Source organism: Nerophis lumbriciformis, linkage group LG01 (assembly GCF_033978685.3).
Source record: "Nerophis lumbriciformis linkage group LG01, RoL_Nlum_v2.1, whole genome shotgun sequence".
NCBI classification, from domain to species: domain Eukaryota; kingdom Metazoa; phylum Chordata; class Actinopteri; order Syngnathiformes; family Syngnathidae; genus Nerophis; species Nerophis lumbriciformis.
The window spans coordinates 35,786,440-35,812,546 of NC_084548.2; the positions used below are offsets into that span (position 1 = coordinate 35,786,440).

At 41.6% G+C, this 26,107-nt stretch overlaps 1 protein-coding gene across 2 annotated transcripts in view; it reads left to right on the forward strand.

Annotated features, from left to right (window-relative positions):
• Positions 1-26,107, forward strand: part of kcnd3 (potassium voltage-gated channel, Shal-related subfamily, member 3) — a 314,453-nt gene that overhangs the window by 230,359 nt on the left and 57,987 nt on the right. For both annotated transcript variants that reach the window (XM_061980346.2, XM_061980353.2), the window contains exon 3: positions 18,820-18,988. In XM_061980346.2, the coding sequence (XP_061836330.1) occupies positions 18,820-18,988 (169 nt within the window). The remainder of the gene's footprint in view (positions 1-18,819; positions 18,989-26,107) is intronic.

A 26,107-nucleotide genomic window follows, 5' to 3' on the forward strand; every position in this document is an offset into this window, starting at 1 on the left:
AACTTATCCTCTAGTTTGTGGCTATTATAAAGCATATTTTCAGAGGATATGCATTTTTACAGCATGTTTTAAAGAGATAAAATAAAATAAAAATTCTGGGTATATTATGATCAACTTTTATTTCAAGGGCTGAAGTGTAGTTCCCCTTTAATAATTTTGTTTGAAGGTACGGCGTGATGATTGACAGACAGAGCCTTTTAATTGGCTGTTGGCTACGGCTGGTGCAAGAAGTCAGAACACAGGAAGCAACTGCAGAAAAATAATTAAATAAAAATAGTTTCTCAACTGAAACAGTCCATCCATCCATCAAGCATTATATTAGATTTGCTAATACCTGTAGAAACCCTGCATACATACACATGCACATATGCATACTTACACTCATGCATACAAACCCACTTCATTAAACATACAGTATATTCATACATACAAATGTACACAATGACACTCATGCAAATACACACACACATCACATAAAACTTGATGCACTGCCAGAATTTACCTTATTTTAACCATACTAATGTAAACGTTTAATAGAGTTTGATTATTTTTCTTTTCGCCCTCTTTCTTTCCTTTCTTTTATATCCAATTATTCATTACATTTGTGTATTGTTGCAATTGAAGCAATCGTAATGGTGATAATAAAGGTAAATATTGTTATTCATTATCAATATTGTTATTTCTACTGGTATTATTATTGTTTCACTTGCAATGCATAACATGTTCATTATCAATACTGTGTTATTACTATCTAATTCAACACTTTTATCCCTTTATAGTTACGGGTATCATATTTGTATGATGTTCCTCGGTCATTGTCGACAATGAGCAGGACATCTAAGTAGTTGATTGTGGTTGATGTGTCCTCAGGTCGATCCTTGCTCGGAAGTATCTGCTACATGTAGGACACTTGAAATTACTTGTGTCAGTTGGAGCGGAGGTACTTGACACTCTCAGCTTCCGGAGCTCACGTTTCCTCTTGCATGCTTCAATGCGAGTGTTCCCAGCATTTCTAGTCCCAACCGAGATTGCCGTACGCCATACAGAACGATCGTCTGCCAGCTCCTCCCATGTCTCTGGGTTGATGTTGAGCGTCTTAAGGTTAGCTTTAAATTAGTCCTTAAAGCGTTTGCGCTGCCCGCCTACAGACCTGGTGCCACAAGACAGTTCCCCGTACAGAAGTTGTTTGGTTATCCTTGTATCCGGCATTCTGTATACATGACCAGTTCAACGGGCTTGAGAGCGCTGAAGAGGAACCTATATTGATGGTAGCTTGGCACGAGAAAGAACTTCAGTGTCTGGCACTTTGTCTTGCCGGCGGATGTTCATCAGCTGGCGCAAGCAAGTGATGTGGAAGTGGTTCAGTTTCCTGGCATGTTTGGCATAAACTGTCCATGTTTCACAAGCGTACAGTAGAGTTGTTATCACTACTGCCCTGTAAACTCATATCTTCGTTTTGAGCCTGATGCCACGACAACTCCATACATTACTTCTTTACCTACCAAATGCTGCGCTGGCTTTTGCAATTCTGCAGTCTACTTCATCGTCGATGTGTACCACACAAGACTGGGTACTTCCCAGGTATGTAAACTTGTCTACCGCTTTGAGGTTTTCTCCTTTGACCTGAATTGAAGGTTCAACATATTGATTACGTGGTACGGGTTGATGGAGGACTTCCATCTTCTTTGTCCTTATTGTTAGGCCATAGTTGTCACAAGCCCTTGAGAACTGGTTGACACTGTGTTACATATCTTGTTCAGTAGTTGAATTTAAGGCGCAGTCGTCTGCAAAGAGGAGATCACCGATCACAGTTTCCTTGACGTTTGTAACAGCCTTGAGTCCCCGAAGGTTGAAGCGCTTGCCATCAGTTTGATATGTAAGGCACGCCTCTGGATTCTCTGTAGCAAAGGCTTCCGTCAGCATTGCAGAAAACATCATGCTAAACAGGGTAGGGGCTAATACGCAACCCTGCTTAACTCTGTTGCTCACAGGGAAGTCTTTGGATGCTTCTCCATTGTCAAGGACCCTGGTCATCATGCCGTCATGAAACTGGCGAACCATATCCGTGAAGTGCTCTGGGCATCCAAACTTAGCCATTATCTTCCACAAACCACCCCTGCTCACAGTGTCAAAGGCCTTGGTCAGGTCTACAAAGGTCTTCACACTTTTCTTGCAGCTGACGCGCCGCAAAGACCATGTCAACAGTTCCTCTTCCAGCCCGAAAACCACACCGACTCTGGCAATAAACAATCTTCCAGATGCACGATCAAACGATTCAGCAGGATTCTTGCCAAGATCTTCCCCGCTATACAAAGGAGGGATATGCCTCTGTGGTTGTTGCAGTCCTGTCGGTTACCCTTTCTCTTGTACAAGTGCACAATGGATGCATCTTTGTATTCCTGAGGTAAAAAAACATAACTCCAGAAGGACACAAACAGCTTTTGAAGTTTCTGTTTCAGTGATTCTCCTCCAGCTTTGTAGATTTCGGCTGGGATAGCATCTGAACTTGGAGATTTTCCAAAGGAAAGCTGTTTGATGGCCTTTACGATCTCTTGCTTAGTGGGTTCAACATCCATGGTTTCATTTGTCTGTAATTGTGGAAGTCGATTTATCGCCTCGTCATTTATGGATGATGGCCGATTAAGGATGCTTTCTAAATGTTCTGCCCATCTTTCGAGAATCTGCTCACGGTCGGTGATCAGAAGCTTGAGGACCATAGACTGCTTTTAGAGACTCATAGAAGTGTTTGGTGTCATTCATGTCTGCAAATCTCTGAATTTCTGCTGCTTTGTCGCTGAGCCATTTGTTTTGCATATTTTGTAAATTTGTTTGGATGGTACGCCTGGTGTTTGAAAATGCGTCTTTCTTGGATGATAACTGTGGATCTTGGATGTAGGCTTGATGAAGGCGGTTGTTTTCCTTCAGCATGGCGCTAATTTCCTCATGGTTCTCATCAAATCCTGGTGTATTGCATACATCATATTTGGTGATGTAGTTATGTTGTTTTTGTCATTGTGTCCCTCTGTGTTGTCGCCCCTCTTGTACCCACAATTTCCCCATTTTTTTCTTTTTTATCCCTTCATGCTCCGGTCCGACTGCCCCAAACACTAAATATATCCAAACATTTAATAAAGTCAAATACAAATAAGGAAACAAGCGAAGTATCCCACACTTCTCTTTTGTAAAGTAAATCTGTAAAGCAGATATTGGCATCCACATCAACAGTATGATTTGCCTGTGTGGCTGGAAAGGACAGTTAAAAAAAATTGATTAAAATAAATGTCTATATTTTCCCTGTTCTACTTTTTTTCCTTTTACCTTCTCATGAAGATACTGGACAAAAAAAGTGTTATAGAATGGAACCAAACATATCCTCCATTGCACACTGCCCAAATCTAAATATGTTGTTCTCTTCTTTACTGTCATCTTGATCTTTCTTCTATCTCATCCTTTTTTTTTTTAATCGCTGTACCTGCTATTGCTTTCCTGCTGTGACATTTTCAGGCTTGATTATAGACCTTTCTCCACTATCTGAAGAACCATGTGTCATTCAAGTTACTTCACCTTGAGTTACTGGCCATGAAAAGTCAGATGAGCGTACAGATGAATGCTTGTTTGAAGGTTAGAAGCCTGGAGAGGCAATTTGTCACTGTGCTCAACTCAGAAGCGATTAGCTTTGTTGCAATGACAATATTGTGCAGATGTGCTGGTATCTACCTCTACATGCACGAGGGATGAAGGACACGTTTCAATTCGTACTTTGGTACATTAAGGGAACAAAATGCCAAGATTAATAACTGCTTCCCTGAGCTTTAAAGATTTTCTAATGAGTCATAAAAAACAAAAACTGCTTACAGCTAATTCTCTAATAAATACAATTCTCAAAAAACAAAAAAACAACAAAAAACAAACAAACAAACAAAAAAAAAAAAACAAAAAAAAAAAAATATATATATATATATATATATATATATATATATATATATATATAGCACACAGAAAAATTGACAGATGCATGGGCCACGTCAATACATTGTGAGTATTAAAGGCGTAAGGGATAGACCAATGTACTGTTGTTATAAAAGCTATATGAGCTTTGCTGTATACTGTAGGTGACTAAGCAAATTAGTGTAATAAATACCGTAGTTTCCGCACTAGAAGCCGCAACGTTTTTCCCACGCTTCGAAACCAGCGCTTTATACAATGCTGCGGCTAATCTATAGATTTTTTCAGGTTCACAAGCTTCACGTGCCGCTAATAGATTTAGTCCTAGTACATCAGACTAATGAAATTGCCGAAGATTCAGTCAGCCATTTAGCATGTTATGGCTTCACCCTCATAATGGAGAAGAGACGATGAAATGCACACCACACAGCCCCAAAGCCAAAGACGAGCCACCCAACCAATTAAAAAGGAAACAGCCACCGCACTGAAAAGAAATCCACCACCACTAACGAGACCCGGAAGTCCAGACTGCGGGCAGGAGGAGGAGAAAGACAAAGACCGCGCTCAATGACCCTTTTGTTAAATTTGTGAATGAACACAAGTCTCTGTGTACATATTTCATTTATCAATGTGTTTACTGGTGAAGCCAGTACAAAATAAAATGTGTCCAAAAATTATGTGGGTGTTGCTTACAATTTGATGCACTCTATAGCTGGGAAATTGTGGTAAAATAGTTGTTCTACCTTAGTTTGGCTCATTTCTTAAAACAGAAATTACATTCTCCAAACTCTAAGATAATTTGGCAAACCGTGTTTGGAAGTTTTCTCACTTTAGAAAAGAATGATTCAATCAATCAATCAATGTTTATTTATATAGCACTAAATCACAAGTGTCTCAAAGGGCTGCACAAGCCACAACAACATCCCCGGTACAGAGCCCACATAAGGGCAAGGGAAAAACTCACTCCAGTGGGACGTCGATGTGAATGACTATGAGAAACCTTGGAGAGGACCGCATATGTGGGTAACCCCCCCTCCTCTAGGGGAGACCGAAAGCAATGGATGTCGAGTGGGTGAAAGTCCAGTCCATAGTGGATCCAACATATCAGCGAAAGTCCAGTCCATAGTGGATCCAACATAATAGTGAGAGTCCAGTCCATAGTGGGGCCAGCAGGAAACCATCCCGAGCGGAGACGGGTCAGCAGCGCAGAGATGTTCCCAACCGATGCACAGGCGAGCGGTCCACCCCGGGTTCCGACTCTGGACAGCCAGCACTTCATCCATGGCCACCTGACCTGTGTGTCTCCCCCTCCACAAGGGAGAGGGGCAGAGGAGAAAAGAAAAGAAACGGCAGATCAACTGGTCTAAAAGGGGGGTCTATTTAAAGGCTAGAGTATACAAATGAGTTTAAAGATGGGACTTAAATGCTTCTACTGAGGTAGCATCTCTAATTGTTACCGGGAGGCCATTCCATAGTACTGGAGCCCGAATAGAAAACGCTCTATAGCCCGCAGACTTTTTTGGGGCTCTGGGAATCACTAATAAGCCGGACTTCTTTGAAAGCAGATTTCTGGCCGGGACACATGGCACAATACAATCAGCAAGATAGGCTGGAGTTAGACCGTGTAGTATTTTATACGTAAGTAGTAAAACCTTAAAGTCACATCTTAAGTGCACAGGAAGCCAGTGCAGGTGAGCCAGTATAGGCGTAATATGATCAAACTTTCTTGTTCTTGTCAAAAGTTTAGCAGCCTCATTTTGTACCAACTGTAATCTTTTAATGCTAGACATAGGGAGACCTGAAAATAATACGTTACAGTAATCAAGACGAGACGTAACGAACGCATGAATAATGATCTTAGCGTCACTAGTGGACAAAATGGAACGAATTTTAGCGATATTACGGAGATGAAAGAAGGCCGTTTTAGTAACACTCTTAATGTGTGACTCAAACGAGAGAGTTAGGTCGAAGATAATACCCAAATTCTTTACTGAGTCGCCTTGTGTAATTGTTTGGTTGTCAAATGTTAAGGTGGTATTATTAAATAAATGACATTGTCAGGTTTGTCACTGACAGTTTAGTTATGTTTTGAGTTTTTCCTCTGTGTGTGTGTGTGTGTGTGTGTGTGTGTGTGTGTGTGTGTGTGTGTGTGTGTGTGTGTGTGTGTGTGTGTGTGTGTGTGTGTGTGTGTGTGTGTGTGTGTGTGGTATTTCCTGTCAGCGCTCTTGTTTTGGTGCTGTTTCCTTTTCTCCCTGAGTGCTGTGTCCCCTCAGCTGTGGCTGATTGGCACCTGGCCACACCTGGTGTCAATCAGCCAGCTGCTATTTATACCTGCCCTACCCTCCAGTCACTGCTGGATCATTGTCGTTCCTACCTGTCGTGTCGTTGTTCTTAATACTTGTCGTTGTAGCTCTGTCTACTTTTGTTTCACTCTGCTCATGTCCTAGTTCCTTCGTGTCACAGTAAGTGTTTTTGGTTTCTTGTCCACAGTTAGCCTCTGTGCTATTTTAGTTCATAGCCAAGTTTGTTCTCCGCCTTGTGCGCGCCTTTTGTTACCCTTTCGTTTGTAGTTTTGCCTTAGTGTTTTAATTAAATCATGTTTTCTCGCACAATGCCTTCCGCCTTCTCTGCATCTTGGGGTTCGTCACCTACATACTCTGACATAATGATCCAGCCAAATTCGAATCTCGCAGAGATGTCCATGGCGGAGAGGCTTAACAAAGTTTTGGACTTAATGGCTAATCTGAAGAAAAGTTCGGCCGCTTTTCAAGCCCTCTCCCTCCCACCCCTGTCGTCTGTGGTCCTATCTGGGGACGTCTGGGATCCGTCCCTTGGGGGAGGGGCTATGAGTAGCAGTGCAGCTGGGGAGGCACAGCTACTTCTCGCCCCAGTGGGTCTGCAAGAGACGGCGCCATCATCTCCGGTGGGTCTGCAACCTACGGCGCCACCATGCAGTCCGGTGGGCCGGCAGACGCCACCATGCAGTCCGGTGGGCCGGCAGACGCCACCATGCAGTCCGGTGGGCCGGCAGACGCCACCATGCAGTCCGGTGGGCCGGCAGACGCCACCATGCACTCCGGTGGGTCTACAACCAACGGCGCCACCATCCTCCTCTCCGGTGGGCCAGCAGCAGACGGCGCCACCATCCTCCTCTCCGGTGGGCCAGCAGCAGACGGCGCCACCATCCTCCTCTCCGGTGGGCCAGCAGCAGACGGCGCCACCATCCTCCTCTCCGGTGGGCCAGCAGCAGAGGGCGCCACCATCCTCCTCTCCGGTGGACCAGCTGCAGAGGGCGCCACCATCCTCTTCTCCGGTGGGCCAGCAGCAGAGGGCGCCACCATCCTCTTCTCCGGTGGGCCAGCAGCAGAGGGCGCCACCATCCTCTTCTCCGGTGGGCCAGCAGCAGAGGGCGCCACCATCCTCTTCTCCGGTGGGCCAGCAGCAGAGGGCGCCACCATCCTCTTCTCCGGTGGGCCAGCAGCAGAGGGCGCCACCATCCTCTTCTCCGGTGGGCCAGCAGCAGAGGGCGCCACCATCCTCTTCTCCGGTGGGCCAGCAGCAGAGGGCGCCACCATCCTCTTCTCCGGTGGGCCAGCAGCAGAGGGCGCCACCATCCTCTTCTCCGGTGGGCCAGCAGCAGAGGGCGCCACCATCCTCTTCTCCGGTGGGCCAGCAGCAGAGGGCGCCACCATCCTCTTCTCCGGTGGGCCAGCAGCAGAGGGCGCCACCATCCTCCTCTCCGGTGAGCCAACAGACGCCGCCACCATGCACTCCGATGGGCCAGCAGAGGGCGCCACCGCCATCCTCCCCGGTGGGCCAGCAGAGGGCGCCACCGCCATCCTCCCCGGTGGGCCAGCAGAGGGCGCCACCGCCATCCTCCCCGGTGGGCCAGCAGAGGGCGCCACCATCTTCTCCGGTGGGCCAGCAGAGGGCGCCACCATCGTCTCCGGTGGGTCCTCCCATGCCGGCGGTCGAGCCGCCTCGCCAATTGCGGCGGCGTTCAACTCGCCGTCGCCACCTAACTCTTCCCCGCTGGTTGCGGGGACACTTGGCCTGGTGGCCCACCTCCTTGTCCTCCCTCCACCCTCCCGTGACTTTGGACTGTTTTTTGGGGGGGGGTTCCTAGAACGTCTGGTATCCGTTGTGGGAAGGGGGGCTACTGTCAGGTTTGTCACTGACAGTTTAGTTATGTTTTGAGTTTTTCCTGTGTGTGTGTGTGTGTGTGTGTGTGTGTGTGTGTGTGTGTGTGTGTGTGTGTGTGTGTGTGTGTGTGTGTGTGTGTGTGTGTGTGTGTGTGTGTGTGTGTGTGTGTGTGTGTGTGTGTGTGTGTGTGTGTGTGTGTGTGTGTGTGTGTGTGTGTGTGTGTGTGTGTGTGTGTGTGTGTGTGTGTGTGTGTGTGTGTGTGTGTGTGTGTGTGTGTGTGTGTGTGTGTGTGTGTGTGTAGTATTTCCTGTCAGCGCTCTTGTTTTGGTGCTGTTTCCTGTTTCTCCCTGAGTGCTGTGTCCCCTCAGCTGTGGCTGATTGGCACCTGGCCACACCTGGTGTCAATCAGCCAGCTGCTATTTATACCTGCCCTACCCTCCAGTCACTGCTGGATCATTGTCGTTCCTACCTGTCGTGTCGTTGTTCTTAATACTTGTCGTTGTAGCTCTGTCTACTTTTGTTTCACTCTGCTCATGTCCTAGTTCCTTCGTGTCACAGTAAGTGTTTTTGGTTTCTTGTCCACAGTTAGCCTCTGTGCTATTTTAGTTCATAGCCAAGTTTGTTCTCCGCCTTGTGCGCGCCTTTTGTTACCCTTTCGTTTGTAGTTTTGCCTTAGTGTTTTAATTAAATCATGTTTTCTCGCACAATGCCTTCCGCCTTCTCTGCATCTTGGGGTTCGTCACCTACATACTCTGACAGACATAGCCCTGATGTCCACCTCTCAGTCTTAGCATGGTCCTTCATTAGGTTTCTGTACTATTTTTTTGTCATGCTGACAGAATACAATTCTGTATAAAACTGAAAAAAAAAACATTTTTATTTGCTCACATGAAGTAACTTTCATTCATCGATAAAAAGAAAATGTATTTCAGCATAATATACTGTAATAAAAACACATAAACGTAACAAGGAAACTCATATGTAGCCAATGGTCCTGTAAGTTTCACAACTAATACTTCTTTACTAGTCACAATCATGGATGGCACCTTTCAGGTCATACTGTTTAATTGATCATATGAGATGTGTGAAACTCCTCCATCGTTAAAGTTCTAGTTTCACCTGACTGTCATCTGCTGTAATTAATATATCCAATGTTCCAATAGAGTCATATATGATATTAATTGAACAGACTATTGTGCACGTGATGACTCATACATAAAACGATGCTGACATGTTTTGAAGAGAACAGCCATTCGACTGGGAATCAGCAATCAGTATAGATCAGCAATTCTTAAACGGGGGTAAGTATACCATAAGTGGTACGCTGGCTTTATCCAGCGGTACACCAAATAATCACTTGATTAAAGTACAGTGTTTTATTTTCCTATATTCAACTGTGAGTAATGTTACAATGGCCAAAATATTAAATATACATGTTAAATAAAATTGTTGCTTTGTTTTTAATGAATACTTAGGCCTACTACGCTGCAGTATTTTAATGTTGGTCATTATGGTGGTAAGTGGAGAGCCACATTTTTTGTGAGGTGGTCCTTGGTAAAAAAAAACTTTGAGAACAGTTGGTTTAGATAAACAAGATGTATTTGTGTCCGACCACAAGGCGGTCTCTATGGGCTTCACATTTGTACTGCCTGATAGTAACAACAGCCGAAGGCATACTTGCAAACCCTCCCGAATTTTCCGGGAGACTCCCGAATTTCAGTGCCTCTCCCGAAAATCTCCCAGGACAACCATTCTCCCGAATTCCTCCCGATTTCCAGCCGGACTTAAGGCACACCCCCTCCAGGTCCGTGCGGACCTGAGTGAGGACAGCTTGTCGTCACGTCCGCTTTGCCAACCAAAAAGTAACCACAGAACACTATACCGTATAGTGTTTTGTGGTTACGTTTTGGTTGGCCAACGGTTTACGTTGTATTGCGCACCCTGACGGCAAGTGTAGCAGTCTTTTTTTTCTTTTTCTTTTTTTTTTCAAAACCTTTATTTTTAACATTCAACAATCAAAAAAATAGAAAAAGAATCAAAACAAGTACAGAAACAGTACAAAAACAGTACAAAATAGCGCCAGGGGGTTTGTAAACTCAAAGCAACTAAAGAAGAATGCTATATATATATATATGTAACAAAAGGTAAAGCCATAGGCTCACACAAGTTCCGTAAATAATCCAAATTTGGAGCACAGCATTATTGTTTTCACAGCTTTTTGGTTGTTAGAGGTAGAGAGTGTTTTAATGTAGTGTTCTAAATCGTTTTTAAAGGCACAAAAAACAGGTCGGGTATTGAGAAACTTACATTTATGAATATAAAACTTAGCCAATAGTATAATGAGGTTGCAAAGGTAAAATTCCTTATCAAATTTTTTTTCATATAGTGTAAATGCAAATATCACATCTTTAAAACAAAGCACAAATTTGTCATGGGCAAGTGTGGGAGTCGGTTCTGAAGTATGAAGTAAAGAGACGTAACTTCATCGCCTCGCCTGGTTATTGACTCCAACCTAAAATATTACACTGCCCATACCTACGCTCCTTCAAAGGCTGTGCTACTGGCTGCAAAGCATTGCACTTTCAAATACAACAATGAGTAGAGGAGTGTTATGTGTGTATAATTGTATATGTGCAAATAAATGAACACTGAAATTCAAATATTTGTTTTATTTATATGTATATATATATATATATATAAAATAAAATACATATATATATATATACATAGCTAGAATTAACTGAAAGTCAAGTATTTATTTTATTTATACATATATATATAAGAAAAACTTGACTTTCAGTGAATTCTCGCTATAAATATACTCCCCCCTTAAACCTTCCCCCCGGCCCCGCCCACCCCGACCCCGCCCAATGGAGGTTTCAAGGTTGGCAAGTATGGCCGAAGGAATTTTTGAAACTGGAAACATATCGATCATACTTTGATGGCTATAGACCTCCAGCAAATCATCTGCCCAGTCTTAACATCAGTGGATGAACTTGAGGAACATTACAGTACATCCCTGAGCAATGTTTTTGTCCTTCATGTCCCTATTGCAACACGTTCTGTTCCCTGGTTTACACAGGAACTACGCCAAACGAAAATGGCCGTCCGTGCCCAGGAACGTAATTATAGGAAATCTGGCCTTACAGTTCATAAGCTTGCCTTCCAAGATCATCAAAGGGCCTATTTTCAGCCTTTGAGGGATGCACACTGTAGATTGTATTCCAACCAAGCAAAAGTTTCATTTCTAACATCATTCTCTTGGCAAAAAAAACAAAGATAAGTTCAAATATTGAATACTGTGTTACTTCTAGATTCACAACGGATGCAGAGGAAGCAGAACTTTTTGTTCGCGTGTAGAAACACGTCTTCCGTGCTTTAACAAGTAATGTAATTTATCACATTGACATATTGTTGAAGACCTGTTTCCTGTTGCTTCAGGTTTAACTACCCACAATGCATTGCAAACTACAGTATAAGAAAGTATAACATTAATACATTAAACTACTGTTGGAAATTGACAATACATTAAATGCAATTACTTTCAGTGTACCTGTCCGGCAGGATTGACTGATGTAAGTCCAGGCTGCTCTCCGTCACATGTGGTGTCCCGCAGGGGTCGGTACTCGGCACCATCATTTTCACTAAAGAACCCTCCGAGATGAATTGTGAACTTTGTATGAACTAATTATAGGCTACCTGTACTTAATTGTGAGCAAAGACTTCCTAAGGCTTTGAGTCATGTATTCATACGTTTGCAATTTAATTATATGAATGTGAAATTAATTTCTGTTGGGAAAAATTGTCAAGTGGTTTGTAGGTGTGTCCATTCTGTTTTGTAAACAAACCAATGGACAACCAAACTGTAATGTGGCTAATTAAAAGGAATTAAAGGGTCTGTTTGCAGCTTGCTCAAAGTTCCATTTTAAAACCAAAAAATATAACAAGAACACCATCAGCAAGCTAGAGGGTGAGTTAGACCACCTGTTCAGCAGGATGCCTGAAATTGCTGTACAATATAAAAACAGAAAAGCACGTCTGTAATGAAAATGCTCAAAGGCCAGGGACGTGTAATCAGGCTTTGCCTCACGGGTCATGATGAAAAATAAAAATACTAATAATGATAACAAATAAGATATTCATATTTGTTCGCTGAATAATTACACATGTATTTTCTGTATGATTCAAAAAGTTTTTAATAATTTCACAAAATATATGCCCATATTTGCACATTTCCTTATGAAATACAGGGCAGAAACCTGAGAAGAGGTTGCCGCAAGTCTTTTCTCTCTACTTATTGCGCAAGCGAGCTTTCTCTTTCTGGACACGCTTTAAAAAAATATATGCAAACTTGACAGCACAAAGCTGGTCTACGAAGCTTGTGCAAAGAGGATTGCATCTGATAAATAAATGCAACCCATTTAATGTATATGCCCTCATTCATACGCAGATTATCAGAACACCCACAATACTGTGAGGAGGAGCAAATGTAATCATTTAGCACACGCTATGTGTTTATCAAATCTGATTGTGTTTGCTGACAGTATTTTTGTGGCTATATTTACTCATTTTGGAAGAATATAAATATAGTAGAGACATATTGTTTATGCAGCAATTACATTTTTGAGCAGTTGGATGATGGATTTGGGCCCAGCAGACATCAAAAGGAGCCATTCTGTATCTTCTGTCATGGCCTGCCTGGACAGGTCGGACGTTGTATTGTTTTCCTGTGTTTATGAGTTCAGTTCAGGGGTGCTCATTACGTCGATCGCGAGCTACCGGTCGATCTCGGAGGGTGTGTCAGTCGATCACCAGCCAGCTATTAAAAAAATAGTCCTAAAAATGAGCGATCATAAATCTTCACTATGACGTCACTTTCGTCACTTGATTGACATTCACGGCACCCGAGGGTCTTCTGAGATGACGCTGGCTGCTCCCAGCTCATTAAAATTACCGACTGGAAGGCGAGAAACACTTTATTTCAACAGACTCTGGCGCCGTACCTGTTGTCAAAACTCCAAAGACCGACTGCACAGTTGCACAATAAAAGCGCTACTTCATCCTGCCTGCGCTACCAAAATAAGAGTCTCAGAAAGCTGGCGTGCACAAGCTAGCAAGCTACGGAGTTTGCCGACAATGTATTTCTTGTAAAGTGTATACAAAGGAGTACGGAAGCTGGATAAATAAGATGCCAAAAACCAACCACTTTCATGTGGTATTGGACAGAAAGGAGGACTTTTTTTCTCCTCCATTCGAAAATGCGGACCTTATCAGCACTGCTGTCTGATTCCAATCAATGCAAGTCATCAGATTCAGGTAATACACCAACTTATATTCTTGTCTTTATGAAAGAAAGGAATCTATATGTGTTAAACATGCTTGTATTATCTCTAAACACTTTTAACTTATTAACAATATTAACTATATGTGTTAAACATGCTTGTATTATCTTTAAACACCTTTAACTTATTAACAATATTAACTATATGTGTTAAACATGCTTGTATTATCTTTAAACACCTTTAACTTATTACCAATATGAACTATGTGTTAAACATTCTTGTATTATCATTAAACACCTTTAATTTATTAACAATATTAACTATATGTGTTAAACATGCTTACATTATCACTAAACATCTTTAACTTGTTAACAATATTAACTATATGTGTTAAACATGTTTGCATTATCTTTAAACACCTTTAACTTAACAATATTAACTATATGTGTTAAACATGCTTGTATTATCATTAATCACCTTTAACTTGTTAACAATATTAACTATATATATTAAACAAACTTGTATTTTCATTAAACACCTTTAATTTATTAACAATATTAACTATATGTGTTAAACATGCTTGTATTATCATTAAACACCTTTAACTTGTTAACAAAAACATATGTTTCATAAATAAGTAAATATAAATTATATATATGAATGAGTTAGATCCCCACGACTTGATCAATTGAAAAGTAGCTCGCCTGCAGAAAAAGTGTGAGCACCCCTGGTTTAGTTGGTCTCAGAACTCCTTCCTTCTTGATTTCTCCACTTTCTGTCCACTTCCCCTGCCTCACCACAGTCATGATGGACACACCTGCCTCTGTTTGGTGCTTAGGACACTCACCTGGTGCCAATCACAATTTGTTTTTTTATACGGCAGCCTCGCCAATCAGTTAGGGCTGGATCATTGTAATTGTTACAGGTGTTTGTTTGTGCTCCTGATGTATAGATTTGAAGGGGAACTGCAGTTTTTTTTCGGAATTTTGATGAGACAAGATGTAAGATGCGGCTACTGAGTGTCCCCTGTGTTGCCCTCTAGCACATCTTCAAAACCCTCCATCAACGTTGTATATACATGCTGTGTGTATCTATATAATGTAGTACAGATACGTTCATAACAATATGTAATGTGTACAATATTTACCTCATTTTGGTCATTTTAAACATGTCTTTTTTCCTCTGCGCATTTATTTCAGTGTCCATAGCAATGTACTCCCTACTTCCGGCAACAATAGCGTGTGTTTGCTAATCATGGCAGACCTCGAAATAGATGACTATTTTTGTACAAAGGAAGATTCACACCCTTAGATTTTTTTAACCTGAATATACGGAGGATGAACCACTGGTTACAGAAGCTGAGCGAACACAAAGAGAGGGTGAAAGGTCGGAGCAAACTGAGATGGGGGCCGAGAAAGCCAGGACCAGCAGGATTTTTTGTTGTTTATGTGGAGCTGGCCGACCTATGGCGAAAAAATGGAGAGTATCTGCACTGAGTGGCTGAGTAGCATTATGGATGGATAGGCTTTTTGTATCTGAGGAGGACACCGCTCAAAGAAACTGCATCACAACGAATGAAAAACTGTTTGCGCCCCCAACCCTGCATTGGTAGAAACATTTTTCCACCTACCCAAATCCAACTGGTAATAACGTCCCAGCTTCACCAAACGAACAACTGTCCATCTAGTGAGTCATTATAATATAGATCATACATGCAGCACATCATTTTGTTATGTTTTTTGGCAAACACATTCACAAAGTCATCAAGATGAATGGCGCAATGGCCCAAGCCCTTCTTGATTCTACACTCAACACACCCGCATTGTTTAAATGCTCATCAGTTTTGATTAACTATAGCAAAGAAAAACTGCCCTTACAGGATCCAGTACTCACGGGTAGTGCAAGTGCAGATTTGCACAGTTTAAACATTTGATGGAAGACCTCCTTAAATGCGTCCAGAAAGACAGTGAGCCTTAAAAATGTATTTGTTTCCGCTACATTGCTTCCTCTCAAGAATGCGCTTAGGTTGGGGAATCTCATATTGTAGATCCTCAGTACTGCAGATGTATTGTGAGGCAAATGGAAACACTACATCTTTCTCACAAAATGTGGCACTTCATGGATTCAAACCAGCATTGTGCGGCTGCCCACCCATGTGGTGACGATGTCTGCATGGACTGTCACCTTGACTAAGGCCACCAGCCAGGCTCTGCCATGTGTGTACACACGTATCCAACCACCAGAGCCTACACCACAGCTTCTAAGAGCTCAACTCCCACAAGTTCAAGTTCCAGCACAATCAAAGCTCAAACGCCACCTGCTACTGCGTCACACTAGCTCAAGGCACAAACGCCACCCATTCCTGCTCAAGACGCCACTGCGCCACTCTCGCTCAAGTTACCGATGGTTCCTGTTCTTGCGCCACGCTCGCTCAAGTCCCCGACGGCTCCTGTTCCATGCAAACACTGTGGTGGATCTGCATTGGAGGGAGCAACCGTCCTTCTGCAAGCCTCCCTCCACCCATCCTTGATACCTGCTCCAGCGGCTCCAGTTGACGCCGTCGATCAATAGCTGTGAACTTTCCCTGCCTTAACGCAGTCAGGATGGAGCACTAATGGAGACACCTGCTTCTGTTTATTGATTAGGACACTCACCTACTGCCAATCCCAATAAGGCTTCTTTATATGCCAGCCTCCCCATTCAGTCGGGGCTGGATCATTGTAGATATTACCAGTGTTTTTTGGTGATCCTGATGTATAGAATTAAGCTCTCTTTAATCTCTTTGTGCACTTTTATGTCACACTAGTGCTGGGTGTTTGTGCACTCCCAGCTGCACTAGTGTTTGTTTCTGGTTTATTAAATACAATTCTTACCTGCACGCCATTCCCTGTCTCCACATTTTGGGGTCACAATTACCGAGATGAGGCGCAATCGTAACATCTTCTTTGGAAAAGCGTCTTGCAACACTGCATTTTTTTGTGTCTGGATCATTCTAGCGCACCATTGCAGCCGGCGGCTCCCAGAGCTTCTTCTTCTATATAGATACTTATATATAAACCAGAATATGTGGCCATATTATTGTTGTCAGAATCAGAATCAGCTTTATTGTCATTACGCAGGGTAACGAGATGGAGGCCATTCCATAGAGTGCGATGTGTGCATGCAAGAAAAACAATGTGTAAATATATAAAAATATAAAAAAATATAGAAGTGCAAAGAAAGGTGTGGCCCACAAATGTGACCCTGTACACTCTATACAGTGGGTGAAATGAATGTCTGCTGCATGTTTCACAACACAGCAAAACACCACAGGTTGGCGCAAAATAGCATGGATGTGGAAGAAAATAAGTGTCTCCATGTTATTAATTGTACATGCAGTCTTGCAGTGGAGAAGGCTACGTAAACATGCAAGGGGCGGGGTTGAGCCAAAGGGAATGCCCTGTGCTGCGCCCGTTGGACGCAGAGAAGAGCAAAAGGCCCTAACAAAGGCACATCAAAAGTTACCGGTATGGCTGCATTGTCTCAAATATATATCTCTTTCTAAAATATACCGTTATTAACTGTAATACCGCCCAGCCCTACACTGTACTAACATGATCAGCCATCATCACAAATCCGTCATCCCTCAGACCAACTTTGTTATACTAATACATCACAAAAGCACTTAGGCTCACTCAACAACCCATTATCCATCTTTCATAGAGGTTAGAAGTTTAACCCAGGCCAGAGAGACCTAGATGGACTTTGACAACCCAGACCAACAGCTGACCTGATCACCTCAACCACTGTGTATGTGTGTGTGTGCAAAAGAAATATGTAAATTTCTTTCTGTCTTTGTGTTGTATGATTACGCAGTGTATCTGCAAAAGAAAATATCACTTTCCAGAACACTATTTGTTGCACTGTTTATTAAATTTGTTTCTCTGTGAGACATTAAGTTCATTCCAGCCTTCAACATAATTTTCTCAAAAAAGAGCTCATTCAGGCAGAAAGGAAATAAATTGCATCAAACCTCCACTTATCACTCGCGTACATTTGCGTCCCCTCCCTCAACTTGCTATCACCTTCAGTTTTGTTTTTGTTTAAGTGTGCAAGCCCATCTTTATCTATGTGCTATGTATAATGACTGAAAGATGCTATCATGGGAGGCAGGCCAGCTTGACTAAATGAGGGTGGCAAATTGGCTGTACTATTAGGAGAGGAGAGCCTCTATAAAGCAATCTGATAGCATATCATTACAGATGGCTTGCAGATGAGTATGATTAGCTTTTCATTCCTCCTAATGGAAATATCTTATGGAGAAGGGAGGAAATAAAATGTTATGTTGTGCTTGTTATTGCTTAATTTGGGTGAAAAGACCGTAAAAGTTCTTGGAAGGGACAATGAATGTTTAGTCCCATTTTGTCAGAACACAGCATGACATTCTGTGCTCCAGTCTCGGTCATTTATAATTTAGTTTTAAGTTTCATGAAAACATAAAACATGTTTTTAAGACTGTCCCTTCAAAAGTGAATTTTTTTCATCCCCACTGAAGCACTTAATTTATTATCATATCGTCATAATAAACAGTTAATGTTAAACGCCTACCTCTAGAAAGTACATATACATAAGTTGGGGAATTGGTGGAGTTCTCTTTGACTTCACCTTCATGCATTTTATCTCCCAGTAGAACTGCCTGACACAGCTGAGGTATGTTTTTATTTCTCGCAGTCTGACACATCACCTTCCCTTTTGCAGGGGTGACGATGATGAGACAGAAGCTTTCCTAAATTTGCCGCTGTCTGTAAACTCTCTCTCAGCTGCGACTCACCTTGCAGCCCTTTAGTGCCACTCAAACTCATATTTGCTAAAAATATGTTACATTTATAAACACGCACAATTTATATTGCTTGACAACTAACATTGAAACATTTTTTAAACAGAAATTGACAAATTACCTGCTACTTTTCTCTTAAATAAGAAACATAGATTTTTTTTTAAATTAAGTAATTTTAACTTTCTCTGTTATGGTTTCTCCATTGAGAAAGAAAAAAGCATACAATAAAGTTGATGTCTTCTGCACATGGAATGAGATCAAATTTGACTTGCAGATATATCACACTGGATCGGGCCAAATTACTTTTGGGAACATTGGCTGTGCGCCTTCAAAGGTTAATAGTGCCTGTGAATTATTCAATAACTTTGTGAGACAAGCAGGTTTCAGGAGCTATCCTCCTGAGATGAGCCACAGTCACAAGGTCATTTTTTTTACTCTGTTGATGATGGATGCCTGGAGCCGACCTGAAAATGTATGTTGAATGTTTGGTTCCAGATAAGGAAATAGGGACATCGGTTGATTGGATGTGAAGTTGTGGTGTCTGTGAAGGCGAATGTCATGCCATCATTTTTGACTGAAGTATTAAATAAGAATTGTAAGCCCCCTAAGACATTCTCTTTCACCCTTTTGCAGGTATGGAGACATGGTTCCTAAAACCATTGCAGGGAAGATCTTTGGCTCAATCTGCTCTCTGAGTGGGGTGCTGGTAATCGCCCTGCCTGTTCCTGTCATCGTGTCCAACTTTAGCCGCATCTATCACCAGAACCAGAGAGCAGACAAACGGCGGGCGCAGAAAGTACAGGTGAACACAGTTTTCTGTCGCTTCAACTGGGCTCCAGAGGGTTGGACCTCTAGAACTCCTTCCCGGAAGGGTGTTTCAAACTTCCTTCAGATTAGAGGACTACATAGGGTTGAGCTCTTCTCTGAGAAATATACTTTGGGGCTTCTACTTTTAAATTTGAGCGTTTATAAAACTTTGGTGATGCACCATATTCTCATTGAGCTTGCATTTGACCATCCAGTGTTTCTTCTAATGTCGTCGTTCGCCCTTTTTGGATAAATATTTGTTTGTGTTGAAATGTTTTAGTGTGTTTTGTTTTCCTTTTAGGAAATGAATCTAGCTGTTGGTGTACTGAGACACATTCATTTCGGAAGAAAGGGGCCTTGTTCAAAGCGTTCAAATTAAGCTGGAAGCCTATAACTGTCCACAGTTCTGCACTTAGGGCCCTAATTTTCCATGTGCTTATGTGAAAAAAGCTGTGCAATTGAGCGGATTCCGGCTGGGCAGCATTCTCCTCCTTGACATAAGTCTGTCGCTGTGCGCCTTCATCCAAAATGTGCACTGTGGGTGGGGCAATCCTTAAATGTGGGCGTTCCCTGTCAAACCTTCCACATATGCTCCCATCACCTTAAGTATTTTCTGAGGCTGCACTAAGTCCAGCGCTCCTGGAAGGTGAAACATTACAATGCACTTGAAGTTTGGATACAGTGTACGCCACACATAATAAAAATGACAAAATAAACTTCCAGGAAACTCTCAAACATATTCTGAATACTTCAATTAAGACACCTACAAACATTCAATGAGATGAGGATAAAAGCACCATAATGCCACTCTGAATTAACCATCAAAAATATAAATGCACATTGTTTACCTGCTGTGTCTCTGCGTAAGTAAAAGTGAAGACGGATATGGCCACGGCTTAGGACATTTTATACACAATGATTTCGGCTGGGCCGTATGCGACTTTTTGATAGAAATGGTAGGAGGTGATCAACAATCACTTTATTGATCACATGTGAGCAACAAGAATGTGCCAAGCATAATAATAGAAACATTTGATCCATTATAATCAAATGATTCCATTTATATATTTTTTGACTGTCAATTTTCACCTGTCAGTTGTCACTCTCTGAGTTGCGCACACACACACACACACACACACACACACACACACACACACGAGACACAGACACACACACGAGACACAGACACACAGCTGTCCACGCTTAACAAACATTCATACTAAACAAAACTTCACAAATAACATTAGGGTGGTTACACTACTTAAAAAGCAAAACAAAGTTTAACCCTCAGGGCGCCCAGGACCTTTTTGGGTCCTTTTTTTGCTTTTGAAGATGACATCATGCAACAGAATTTTCATTTTTTTAAATTAGCGGGATAAAATATGCCTACAGGAATTGTGGAATTAATCTCAAAAGTTGAGTTGGCCGTTTTTTGCTCAGTTATTTTTAGCATGGTTTGTCTTAGACTACTATTTAGGACCCGTTTGTCCCCTATTGACTCCCTTTGTGATGGCCATTTTTTATATACTTCAAACCTGTTATTTTATGATGCTTTTTCCAATAAAACCAAATTAATCTAAGCATTTCCCTGTGGAAGACGTGCAAATGCTGTTAGAGGTGTAATTTCACCCCTCAACCACTAGATACCACCAGGGTAACATAGAGTACAATATGTTCATATTAGACCAGTGGTTCTTAACCTGGGTTCGATCGAACCCTAGGGTTTCGGTGAGTCGGACTCAGGGGTTCGGCGTAGCCTCTGCCGCGGATGTCAAGACACACCAGACTCATCGTGTAAATAAAAACTTCTCCCGATCGGCGTATTATGAATACGGCAACAGCAGAAGTCAGACTGATTTGCAGGTGTGTAATTTGTTTTGAGTAAATGCACTGTGTTAGTTTTGTTCTTTGAACAAGGTGATGTTCATGCACGGTTCATTTTGTGCACCAGTAAAAAAAAACATAACTTTGTCTTGAATTTGAAAAAATATATATTTTATTTGTCACTAAAGAAGGGTTCGGTGAATGCGCATATGAAACTGGTGGGGTTTGGTACCTCCAACAAGGTTAAGAACCACTGTATTAGACGCATAGTTGCTTTGAAAATCAACAACTTGTATGGAATAAAACCACGTTAGTGTGTTGATAGTGACATTGTGTGAATGTGGTAACATCTAATATACTGCATGTGCACGTGAGCCCATACGTGCATGAGAGTGTGCATGCACTGGCACATTTGAGCCACATATAAACGTGTGGCTTTTGCAGGATGTCGTGTACAAGGCTGCAAGTTTATGCAATTATTTATGTAAAAAAAAAAAAAAAGTTTAAAATACGTTCAAACATTTGAATATAAACATATTTTGTGAATGCATGTCTGAAACTACATCAAATCAACCAAGTCCAGACAGCCTGTTTGTTCTGAAGATCAGCGATGCTCTGCTGCAGCTTCACAAAAACCTGTTTTGCCATTCAACCAATTAGAGATATTCTAATTAGCCCTACTCTTCTCCCGTTGGTGGTGTGACTGAGTGGTTGTTTTTGAACGCATGTTGTAAGTTGCAATTTGGCTGTAAAGTTTGCAGCCATGTTACCATGACAACAGCCAGACTCATGCAACCTGAACACTTGCCAGAGGTTCAAGATCCTGGGGAAAAACATTTTGCTTAGGTAAGCACAAATTTGCATCAATTTTGGTGTAATTCACATTTGGCATTCATATTTACATTTTGGTATTGCACAAATGCTGTCACTTATTATGATTCTTTGAAATAAGTGTTTGTCACAGTTTATCCAATAATATTTGTCATATGATGCAATCTGATGTCATCTAATCTTTTTTGCAGGTTTTTTTGCTCCACCTAAAAAATCCACCTAAAATCCGTCTTCCACCTAGTCCTGCAAGAGTACAGTCCCGCAAGTGGTCCAATACCCTTTTGTTATCACATGGTGGACATTTCCGATTACAATTCCTTTGTACAAACCCCGTTTCCATATGAGTTGGGAAATTGTGTTAGATGTAAACATAAACGGAATACAATTATTTTGCAAATCATTTTCAACCCATATTCAGTTGAATATGCTACAAAGACAACATAATTGATGTTCAAACTGATAAACTTTTTTTTTTTTTTGCAAATAATCATTAACTTTAGAATTTGATGCCAGCAACATGTGACAAAGATGTTGGGAAAGGGGGCAATAAATACTGATAAAGTTGAGGAATGCTCATCAAACACTTATTTGGAACATCCCACAGGTGAACAGGCAAATTGGGAACAGGTGGGTGCCATGATTGGATATAAAAGTAGATTCCATGAAATGCTCAGTCATTCACAAACAAGGATGGGGCGAGGGTCACCACTTTGTCAAAAAATGCATGAGCAAATTGTTGAACAGTTTAAGAAAAGCCTTTCTCAACCAGCTATAGCAAGGAATTTAGGGATTTCACCATCTACGGTCCGTAATATCATCAAAGGGTTCAGAGAATCTGGAGAAATCACTGCACGTAAGCAGCAAAGCCCGTGACCTTCGATCCCTCAGGCTGTACTGCATCAACAAGCGACATTAGTGTGTAAAGGATATCACCACATGGGCTCAGGAACACTTCAGAAACCCACTGTCAGTAACTACAGTTGGTCGCTACATCTGTAAGTGCAAATTAAAACTCTCCTCTGCAAGGCGAAAACCGTTTATCAACAATACCTAGAAACGCAGTCGGCTTCGCTGGGCCTGAGCTCATCTAAGATGGACTGATACAAAGTGAATTATTGACTCTATTTGGCTCTAATTACTTTGCATAAGATATTTGACTTTTGATTTTATGTAGGGAAGATGTTGAATCTTTTTTTCTTTTTGCCATACAAAAAAGGGTGGTTCTTTTACAAAAAAGGGAATAAAACATACAAAACCATAACATTTAAAAAAAACAACAACAAAAAAAAACTTAATATCAACAGATAGATCTGAAGTTGATATACAGATCTAAGTGTTGAAAGTAAAAAAAATAAAAATAGTATACGACTTACTTTTAACACTTTTATGAGAAGGACCCTTGAGGGTCCAAGGGTCTTCTAATGTCAATTTCTATCTAAAATGATCAATGCTCAAACAATTATTATGAATCAAAATCAATGTTGTTTTGAATTATTGACCTAAGACTCCAAGTACTTCACATCATATATTTCACTTCTGAGTTTTGGAGGGAAAATATTGCATATTTTTTGTTTATGCCATACAAAAAAGGGTTTTCTTTGGCAAAAACGGTGTAAAACATACAAAAACATTAAAAAAATAACAAAAACTTGGTATCAAATCTGAAGTTCATTTCCAGATTTAAGCGTTGAAAGTAAAACTAAATATTAATGTGTGGCTTTCTTTTAACATTTTTATGAGTGGGACCCTCAAGGGACCAAAGCTCTTCTAATGTCGTTTTTTATTTAAAACGGTCAATGCTCAAACCATTATTATGAATCAAAATCAATGTTGTTGTATATTATTGACCTATTGAAGGCTCCAATTACTTCACATCAAATGTGTTTCCTTAGACAAAAAGGGCATAACACTTAAAACAAACACAGAAAACTTTACATCAACAGGTAGATCTGAAGTTGAACTAAAGATGTAAGCAGACTTTAATGACTGAAACTCCTTCGGGTCATCTTTCCTATAAAGTTCATGTAACATTAAAGGATTCTCTGAGGGTTAATGTAGACTACTATTACCATCCAGCCAGGTAGCTGTAACGTGCATACACACGACATCACCCTGACAACGCACATAATGTATATCTACAACATCTAGTGCGGCCTGGATTGATACGGCTTTTCAAATTTAAAGTTTCATCTTTCTCATGGATTTCAATGACATTCACAAGTGTTAGTAAAACTCCAGTCTCTATTATTTTCAAGCAACCGAGAAAAAAAGGCGTCACAACAAAGTGTAATGAACCTGCCTTCATTCATGACTTAACCACTTTTGCCTCACTTACAGTATGTCCGCAGGCTCCATGGCAGAATGTGAATAAGAGAAACGTGCGTAACTTCAAACACATAAAGAACACCCAAGCATAAAAGGGAGATTAAGTCCTTAGGCGCAACCCTAACCTTTATTAATTGAGTGAGTAAGAAGTGTCTCAATACTCTTAGTTATTTAATGTAACTTTCTTATACTACTTTATGAGAATGAAACTATTATTTATAGTCACCTTTTCACAGCCTGAAAATGTGCATTTTACTGAATTAACATTATATTCCTTATGAATATCATCAAGCATTATTTTTATGAAGGTCTCACAAAGTAAATGCACTTAATCCGGCTGATACACACATTGGCCCTAATTATGTTAAACTTACAGATCTTCTATGGAGCCAGAACAGTGCCAGTAAGATTTCGCATCGAAAAAGAAAACTTTGACGTTGTAGAAAAAGTTATATAGGCACCGAAACAAGTTTTGGCAACAAATAAATACAAACATTGAAAAAATACAACATTTTGGGTGGATGTTTTCGATGGCAATATTCATATTTTTGTACACTTTTGTTTTTGTGTGTTTCAAAAGTTTTTATGATCGCTTCTCTTTTTAACGGTTTTGTTTCTTTTTTTTTCGGTTTCACTTCTTTTTTTTACGGTTACAAAATAATGGCAGTGTTTTAGCATGAGGGGCGCGTGCCTGTGGGCGGGGCTTATAACAAGTTTACCCGGAAGCAGTTTTGCTGGACTTGGGCATGCAAGGAAAACACCGTAGAAGAAGAAAGGAAAACCGAGGGTGTATAAATTAAGTTTAAAAAAGCTTCAAGACATTTAATTATGAAGCAAAAGTTGTTTTTTATATTTATCTTGAGTAGACCTGTATGTGTTGGCAGATTCATCTCCTTCGCAGAGAGAAATCTTGTATTTCTAAACATGATACAGTGACCTACTTTATTACTCTTTGACTACTTTGTAAAGCACTCTGGTCAACTTGGTTACTTTCACAATTGGTTTTTATATATGCAGTTGATTTACACCTCCCTAGGGAGGTGTTCGGGTGGCATCCTGACCAGATGCCCGAACCACCTCATCGATGTGGAGGAGCAGCGGCTTTACTTTGAGCTCCCTCCGGATGACAGAGCTTCTCACCCTATCTCTAAGGGAGAGCCCCGCCACCCGGCGGAGGAAACTCATTTCGGCCGCTTGTACCCGTGATCTTGTCCTTTCGGTCATAACCCAAAGCTCATGACCATAGGTGAGGATGGGAACGTAGATCGACCGGTAAATTGAGAGCTCTGCCTTACGGCTCAGCTCCTTCTTCACCACAACTGATCGATACAGCGTCCGCATTACTGAAGACGCCGCACCGATCCGCCTGTCGATCTCACGATCCACTCTTCCCTCACTCGTGAACAAGACTTCGAGGTACTTGAACTCCTCCACTTGTGGCAAGGACTCCTCCCCAACCCGGAGATGGCACTCCACCCTTTTCCGGGCGAGAACCATGGACTCGGACTTGGAGGTGCTGATTCTCATCCCAGTCACTGCACACTCGGCTGCGAACCGATCCAGTGAGAGCTGAAGATCCTGGCCAGATGAAGCCATCAGGACCACATCACCTGCATAATGCAGAGACCTAATCCTGCAGCCACCAAACCGGATCCCCTCAACGCCTTGACTGCGCCTAGAAATTCTGTCCATAAATGTTATGCACAGAATCGGTGACAAAGGGCAGCCTTGTCGGAGTTCAACCCTCACTGGAAACGTGTCCGACTTACTGCCGGCAATGCGGCCCAAGCTCTGACACTGATCATACAGGGAGCGGACCGCCACAATCAGACAGTCCGTTACCCCATACTCTCTGAGCACTCCCCACAGGACTTCCCGAGGGACACGGTCGAATGCCTTCTCCAAGTCCACAAAGCACATGTAGACTGGTTGGGCAAACTCTCATGCACCCTCAAGGACCCTGCCGAGAGTATAGAGCTGGTCCACAGTTCCACGACCAGGACGAAAAACTAAGAGGTTATTAGAATATATTTCTGTTACTTATTAAATGTTTAATTTATTAATATGTATACATTCTCTTTACAAAGCAAATAGAAAAACTTTAAAGCAATTACTCATATTTATTAGTTGTGAT